Source organism: Atta colombica, unplaced genomic scaffold, assembly GCF_001594045.1.
Source record: "Atta colombica isolate Treedump-2 unplaced genomic scaffold, Acol1.0 scaffold78, whole genome shotgun sequence".
NCBI lineage: Eukaryota > Metazoa > Arthropoda > Insecta > Hymenoptera > Formicidae > Atta > Atta colombica.
In genome coordinates, this window is record NW_017259570.1 from 1,397,804 (window position 1) to 1,406,407 (window position 8,604).

At 35.2% G+C, this 8,604-nt stretch overlaps 1 protein-coding gene across 1 annotated transcript in view; it reads left to right on the forward strand.

Annotated features, from left to right (window-relative positions):
- Window positions 1–4,722: 4,722 nt before the first annotated feature.
- Window positions 4,723–8,604, forward strand: part of LOC108692654 (tyrosine-protein kinase Src42A) — a 6,006-nt gene continuing 2,124 nt past the window's right edge. The window contains exons 1-3 of the mRNA XM_018201006.1: window positions 4,723–5,734; window positions 6,450–6,571; window positions 6,745–6,908. Coding sequence (XP_018056495.1) covers window positions 5,376–5,734; window positions 6,450–6,571; window positions 6,745–6,908 — 645 coding nt within the window. The 5' untranslated portion in view covers window positions 4,723–5,375. The remainder of the gene's footprint in view (window positions 5,735–6,449; window positions 6,572–6,744; window positions 6,909–8,604) is intronic.

Genomic DNA, 8,604 nt, shown 5'->3' on the forward strand with positions numbered 1-8,604 from the left:
AGCGTGGAAAAACGTCGACGAATTCGGTCTCGTGTTCCGAATGGAAGATAAAATCGAGAAATATCAAAACGTGTTGTGATTGAATGATATGTGTAATGAAAGTACAAAGTTATTCATGCGTTATTTCATGATTCTACGAATCATTATAATTTCTAACAAGGAGAAAAGAAAAATCCAAGAGAGAAAGAAATCAAAATTCTTTTCCCGGAAAACGAAATGTGATTTTTGTGATTTGTGTGATTGTGATTTGTTTTTTTTTTTCTTCCTTGCGATTCGAAACGCGAGCGATCGGAACTCGTCGGTTTTTCCCGGGAGTAAAAAAAATGATTATTTACACATATATATGTATATATACATAAACCAGAACACAATCTTTGTGTCCGTAGCACTGTGATGAATATTTTGATAGACTATAAAAAAGAGTAATTATTATTATTACAAAATAACTATTTCTGGATAGTAGACACGTCATAGATTTAATCGATTCTATTAATACGTCGTGCGAGAAAATATAATCGTGCGTTATTTACTAACTAGCCGCAAGGTTAATGCCCATTTTAAAGCAAACAAACGTGATAATTCGCGTTTTCCTTTATTTTTCTAAAGATGCTTCACATAAATCGCGTGGAAGAATTACGCAAATGATTGAGAGATCTCTGATCTTTCACCAGCGAATATTTTATTTATGGTTTACTCGTGATGTACGACTTGTCAATTCTTTCTGTTTTTTTCTTTATGAAACAATTAAGATTATCCTACTTCACAAGGAAAATAAAATATAATATATCTACAAACAGAATCCTTCTCTTTCTGTATAGTGATTTTTTTATTACAAGTCAAATATATCAGAGATGAAATCTAGAATGAAGAAAAAATTGCTTATATGTATACATAAACTTTTATGAAATAAATTAATGCATTATTAATATATTATCTTTTTATAATATTAATATTACAAATAATTTAAATATCAATTTAATATTTAATATTGATATTTAATACTAGTGATTTGTAAACATTGCAACATTAAAAATCTTCTTTGTAGAATTGTTTATAGAATTATAATTCTCTATTGTTTTATATTCGTAAAAGATGAAGTCCACGTTATTTTTGCTACATTCAATATTTGGTAAACATTTTAATTTTAAATTAAATTTCAAATCAAATTTCGCGTGATTAAAATGTTGAAAGTAAGAGAACCTTCGTTATCGTTTGCGTCTTTCTTACTGAATTAGAGGAAGGCAGCTTTCACTCCTCAAAATATAAATTAACTTTGTAGGATAATGCGGTATATAAAAAAGTCGCTGTACGTATAAAGAGAGATTATTTTTAATTGTTATTTTCTAGCAGAGAAATTGGATAATCATATATACGTATATAGCAATCAAAAAGCTAATAATTACACATATAATTTCGATTAGAAAAGAGAAACATTTCGATAGTCACTTTGTATCTAATTTAATATTTATTTTGTCTTAACCTACTTCTTTTTTTTTCTTTTTTTTTTCTTTTTTTTTAGAGGAACGAGTTCTTGCAAACGATTTTAATCAAATTCCTTCATGTTTATTCGAGAGAACGCCAAAGTTTTTTCACGAAGACATTCAAAATTTTTAAATACATTATTTAAAAAATTTTATTTACTTTTCTCTTCAAGAAACTTTTTATGATTAAAATTTCTTTTTTTATAACAAACATGCGATATTATGTAATTTATGCGCTTATTACGTTCGTAAAATCAATAAAAAGGAAAGGAAATAAATTTTGGTTCCTTTTTTAACTTGAATAATTGTAAATCAAATTTTCTCAATTATTTTCGATTATAATGAATTACATATGAATTTGCAGCGGTCGAATTATTTCCTATTCTTTTATCGAGATCGAAATGTTGTATATTCCAATAGGTCGACGTGACAATGAATATTGAATTCGTGTACTTTTTCGCAATTCGTCAGATCGATTAACTAGATGCGTCTTTTAAACAGAGACGTTGCAAGACATATATTGTACAGAACGATGGCGAGAGCAATCGTGCCTCTTGTTTAACGAGAACGACTGTAACCGTTGTTAAATACATTTTGTCGATGTTTTCTTTTTGAAATAAAGTAGAATGTCGAGACGATAATTAAATGATAAATCGGACGTTGAAGTTTATTCGAGAAACAAATCCTAGCTCGAATCCATAGATAAAATTGCGAGCAGCGAATATCATAGAAAATAGTGAATGGCAAGGATATGTAAATCACTGATATGTATATCACTATCGTGTTCATTGTATATAATTTATATATAGGGTGGCATAAAGAAGCATCCCCATAGTCCTCACGTCAGCGACGATAAAGATTGAAATTTCGATGAAGAAAAATTAATACAGAAATAAAATAACAGATTGTCGCGCTTTGGTAAAATAATGATATAGTTCTTATCGATCGCAACATTTCGGTGTCGACGTCAAGGACCATCTTTTCTTGCACCACCCAATAATAAGCACAGGCGATCATTTTATGGTAATTGTAACCGATTGTAGCTGTATTTTTCTGGCTTGATCGGGATGTTGTTAGTAAAGTTAGTACCGAGAAGTAAGCAAATATATCAAATGATATGTGCATGAGAGGAGATAGAGTAATATGAGAGTAATATGAGACATCCTTATCAGAAATTTAACTCCAATTATTCCATTTCAACTGGCGATAATAATGCGTTTTCTCCCTCTTTCTTCTTCTAGATCAGAATTCTACTTACGGAATATAACGGAGGTGGATTGAGCTTAGAAATATTAAAAAATTATATAATTGTTATAGAAAATATAAGCGATTGTCAAAGTTGAAATAAACACTAACCTGCAGAGCATAAACAGTAATATAACATTAATTTATGTCAGTATTATAATTTCCCGACAATTATGTAACTGTTATGTACAACATATATTATATTTATATTGTTGAGTGGGGAATATTAATTGATGTAATATTACTGTTTTTGTGTTTTGCCAGAAGTTCTTAATTAATTACATTTGCATGTGCTCGACTGGTATAAATATTATATATTCCGAAAAGGAAAATCGTCGCTCAAAAATTTACAAAATTACAAGAAAATCAAAAGGACGTTATACAAGGTGTCCCGTAAGTTTTTGTCAGGCACTTTTATGTGATAAAGCGGACTAAACTGAGTCGAAAAGTCCTCTATCATTTTGCAATTTTCGCAATGGTTAACGAGATATTAATTATTAAAATCGCTAAATATTGGTTTTCAATAATTTTTTACTCAAATACTACCAACTTTACAAAAAAAACAGCGAGAGATAAAAAAATGTTTGTTTTCTTCTCATAAGTTTTGAGGATTTTTTCAGAATTTTTTCAAATTTTTTAATATCATATTTTCTCAATAAAATATTGATAAAAATAAGAAAATGCATTACTTAAAAGTTGATTAAAAATTCTGAAAAAATTCTTAGAATTCTATGAGAAGAAAATAAATGATTTTTGTCTCTAGCAGTTTTTTTGTAAAGTTGATAGTATTTGGGTAAAAAATTATTGAAAATCAATATTAGGCAATTTTTAATAATTAATATCTTCTTAATTATTGCGAAAATTGCAAAATAATAAAGAATTTTTCAACTCAGTTTACTCCACTTTATCTATACAAAAGCGCTTGACAAAAACTTACGAGATTTGTATAAATTAAACATTTATTCAAAATAAACATAATTCCAGCAAAAATCAAAATGACTTCTTTTTGATTCTTAATGTTAAATTTTCTAATAATAAAAAAAATTAATATTTTAACTTTCATAATGACAAAATAAAGTCATTTTGATTTTCTCTTGACTCGATATGTTTCTATGTAATTATTAATTCTCAAGCAAAACAACAAGTCATGATATCAAAATGATGTCAAAATAACTTCAAAATGATTATTAAAAGTCATTTTTCAATCATTTCCGATTCATTTTAATATCATTTTAACGTTATCGTGACTTGTTATTCTACTTAGGATAATATATAGCTACACATAACTTTTTTTCAAAATAAATGAAGGAATTCTTTACCGAACGAGCACTACAGGCGCTACTTCGTGAATGAGTCGTTCCAAGAATCCGTCAGAGGTTAGGCGTGTCGTGGCGACGACAAGACTGAGGACAAGACAGACAAGAATCGAGAGGCGCGTCCGAGTGCGAATCACTCGCGCTCCGAATCGTGACTTTCTCCACCGGGATTAGATCGTGCGAGTCCGCGCGAGTTACGAGTTACAACAAGCTGTGGTGTGCGATGCGAATGGTTCGAACGTGAAACATCAAAATACATCTGGCGCGTTCCGTCACGTTCTCGCGAGCGCGGTGTGCGCGGACGATGAGAATACCGAGATTACCGGGGACGACGAGGACAGATCGGGCCTGAGGAACGGACCGTTTGCCGCGGTAATAGCATCGTCGTCGTCGCGATCGGATGAATCGCCGATCGTCGACAAGAAATTGGGCGTGTGTCGCGTATATACGAGGAGGAAGGCCAGAACAGGCCAGATCTCATCGGTGGGCAGCGCGCGCATGCGAAAACGGATACGCACGGTGAGCCTTTTTGACGGATCCGTGACCGCTGCAATGGCGATGGCGCCTGGCGACTCGCCTACTTTCTAAGCTCTATCGAGGTGAGAGGCTGGATCGCGCGCGCGTGTTCTATCGCCGTGTTCCTCCGCTGGACTCTCGTGTCTGCTCGTGTCTCGAGGATAAGATAATCGAGACGAATCCTGATATCGTGTCCAGAGATCGTGTCAGAGAATTAAGTCCAACGTCGCGTTGTCCTCTTGATAATCTGGAGAAGGACAGGATACGCCGTTCTTCCGTGGCAATGCGGCAGGCAGTTCGCTGGTGCAGCCGAGTGTCGTCCCAGAGCTCCGGGATATCCGGAGAATGCGCGGCACCGCCTCGCGATTTCTTCACGCGGATGTGATCCTCCCGGCACGGTTCGCTTCCATCCAGCCGACGGTCCCGCCCGTCCTGTGTATTCTTCATCTCTTGTCCTCTGGGCGACGGCACAGCTGACAGATCTCAACAACTTTGGTCTTGCTGATACCCGCGTGTGGACCCTTCTCCTCTTTTTCCCAGGTAATGAACCACACGAACGATTAATCGGATTAACGTAACGCGGCACCAAAGGTCCGCGTATGACTCGTTCTTGATTTTTAACGCCTACGCATCCGGCGATTTGCGTGTCTATATATAAGACTGTGAACTTTAAACGGGTAGCTCCAGTGCGACTTTGATATAGTGATCGTTAAATGTGAGAAGGTGGACTCGTCCCGTGGACAACGATAGTGACCCAATTTGAAGATCGTTTGAGAGGATCGTAAATCGTAGTCGGATAGACTCAAACGGCCAAAACATGGGGAACTGCTTCAGCAGCCCGACGGACGTGGAGAAGGAGAAGCCGGACAGAATTGGCAATCCCAGCATAGAGGCGGTCGCGTCGCAGGTCAGCCCGGTGCCGACGCCGCCGCCGGATCCCATCAGGCCGATTCCGCAGATCCCAGACATGGACGTTACGACGGCGAAGATATTCGTTGCTTTGTATGATTATGACGCTCGCACTGATGAGGATTTGAGTTTTAAGAAGGGAGAACACTTGGAGATTATCAATGACACGCAGGGAGACTGGTGGCTGGCCAAGAGTAAAAGGACCAGGCAGGAGGGTTACATTCCCAGCAATTACGTCGCAAAATTGAAATCAATCGAGGCAGAACCGTGAGTGGCTTTGTCGTTTTAAATTGAACTAGGCGTGATAATTTTTATCTGTTTAATCAAAGCCGATATTGCTGACCTTCGACCTTTGTTTGGATGGTTCCTGCACATCAGGTGGACGTAGATAATAATTCAGTTTGCTTTCCTTTTAGGAAGACACAAACATCGTTCTATCTTTCTTGGAATGCAATGAATAAATAAAGATAAAACAACATTTGTGTTTCCCCTAAAAGGAAAGCAGCCTCAGATGTTGAGGCCTTCTGTTAATTTTAGAAATAGAGAAGAGATAAACAACAAGTTATAAACCGAGATTAATCTTACATTGATGGAGAATATAAATAAAACTTGATAAAAACTTTCAAAAATTAATGTTCGGACTAAAGCACAGCGCGAACACTCCATCAAATGAGATCTTTGATAATTAATAATAAAGGATGCTTTCTAGCAAGAGACAGACAACACAGTGAATTATTATAGCCTTATTTACCAATGTTAAATAAAGATGAAATGATCACTGTATCTCTCGCTGGAAAGCACTAAAAATTATATACGATATATATTAATAATTTGTTATAATCGGCAGGCAAAAATGTGTCGTGCTGATCATGATTTTTAATTTGCGAAATAAGTCAGAGATTGATTCGCAACAAAGAATCTTAGCGATTAGTAAGTGGAAGAGCGAATCTGTAAAAGTTATAACGCTAATTTGCATTTACAGATGGTATTTCAGGAAGATTAAGCGAATCGAGGCTGAGAAAAAATTGCTACTGCCGGAAAACGATCACGGCGCGTTTCTGATAAGAGACTCCGAGAGCCGACACAATGATTACTCCCTTTCAGGTAACGTCATAGAACGATAATAGAAACTACCGGTCGTGGTCGTAATACCGACAGAACGATAACAAATAAATGAATAATGATCGGGTGGGATCGTGCGGCAGCGTGCGATCTGTATGCAAAATTGCGAGGCCATTAAAGCGCCAAAGTGGAATATATATCAATGATTGTTGTAGTGCGTGACGGCGACACAGTGAAACATTATCGTATTCGTCAATTGGACGAGGGTGGCTTTTTCATCGCCAGGCGAACCACATTCAGAAATTTGCAGGATCTTGTGGAGCACTACAGCAAAGACGCGGATGGCCTGTGTGTTAATTTGTGCAAGCCTTGCGTGCAGGTAAGTTCTACGAGTGACCGATACGGTTCTCAGTATAAAATAACGATTCCTTTTCTCAGTATATTAACGGTAATAATTGATAGATAGATAATAATCGTCGTACTATTATTCGCCGCTGCTATAACAGTCGTAAGAATCGCGTGTTATGAGATTTGACGAGGGGGAGTTTAGACAGAGATTTGTTGAAATAAATACGTCATATACTTAACACGCCATACGTCATTTCGGCGATAAAGTTTCATTTATCGCTGAGTTAGGCAGGTCTTTATTAATAATGAGACGGTACGAACGGAAAATTTGCTTTATAATGTTATCTACTGTATTTTTATTTATTTTCGTGAATGAGACTGCTTTTAGCGGAATTTGTTGTCATTGAAATATGGAATTGCATTACATGAATGATTTCAATTGAAATGTGTGATGAGAAGGAACGACTATAAATAATATGGTCGTAGAAATGATCTTTTTAAAATTACGTATACATATTCCCACACAACAAATGGCAATTGGGATCATATTGATGAATTTACATAAACTTTTATTTACATAAGCTTTTATTTCCTATCAATATCATATAATACTGTCTAAACTCCAACACTTGCAACGATGCCGATCGATATGCTGATTATTCGCCCTAATTACGATGGTGACAAACTCGACCAACAGTATTATTACTGTTATGTTATTATAGAAAATATTATTGTAGCTATTAATACTAATAATTAATATCTTTTTTCTTTTTTTGTTATTACCTCTACTACTTTCGTTATTATAAGCATTATTGTTACTAATGCACAATACTTTAGATCGAGATATCTTTCCGAGTACAAAACATTTACAACATATCAATTACATCGATTACATCTGTAATTTTTCTAATTCAGTTGGTTTATTTTGAAAAATCACGAATAGGGACACTTAAATAAAACTTAAATAAAACTTAATGTCACAGCAAACGAAGTAAAAATATTTAGCTATTGAAAAAGAAAGAGATATCAGTTTTTTAGAAGCATTGATAAGCACTTGTTGCGAAGTTCGATGTCTGAATAGATTGTGTTTGTTTGTCTGTTTATTGCTTGCCCTACTTCCCGGTGGATTTTCTTGGTAAATTGAATGTCCTAATATATGCCATAACACGTTTTTTCGATTCCTTTCTTTTTCTCGACGTAAAACGCTTTTATATTTCATTATGTCTGGCCTGTATATACAGCACAAGCCCGTTCTATACGGGATTATGTTTCAAAAGCAGTAGATTGTCATTCACTTAGAGATATCTCGTATAAAAGCTCTGTACATTCGATGTAATTTCATATTTACAATAACTTATACACCACTTCATCTAGCATCGTAGACACCTCGCAAGAGGTGTAACATATATAGGTAAATATTTGAGATTGGCAGCACACACAAGTAAGGAAATGATACTTTTGCGTTTCACCATGAAATATCGCGCTCTCGTTTGTGAATAACAATTTACATACGAACTTTTTTCTTATACGTATAAATTTATATGTATAAATTTATATGAGTATTGAACGCGAAAGCGAGAATCGGCTCGAATGTATGTGTGCTCGAAATCTATATACAGGATGTCCCAAAAGCGTTCCTACATATCTCATTCGTTATTCGAGAGGCGAACGAGCATGCTATCCCGTTTAGATCATATATATATATATGTATGTGTATATATATATAT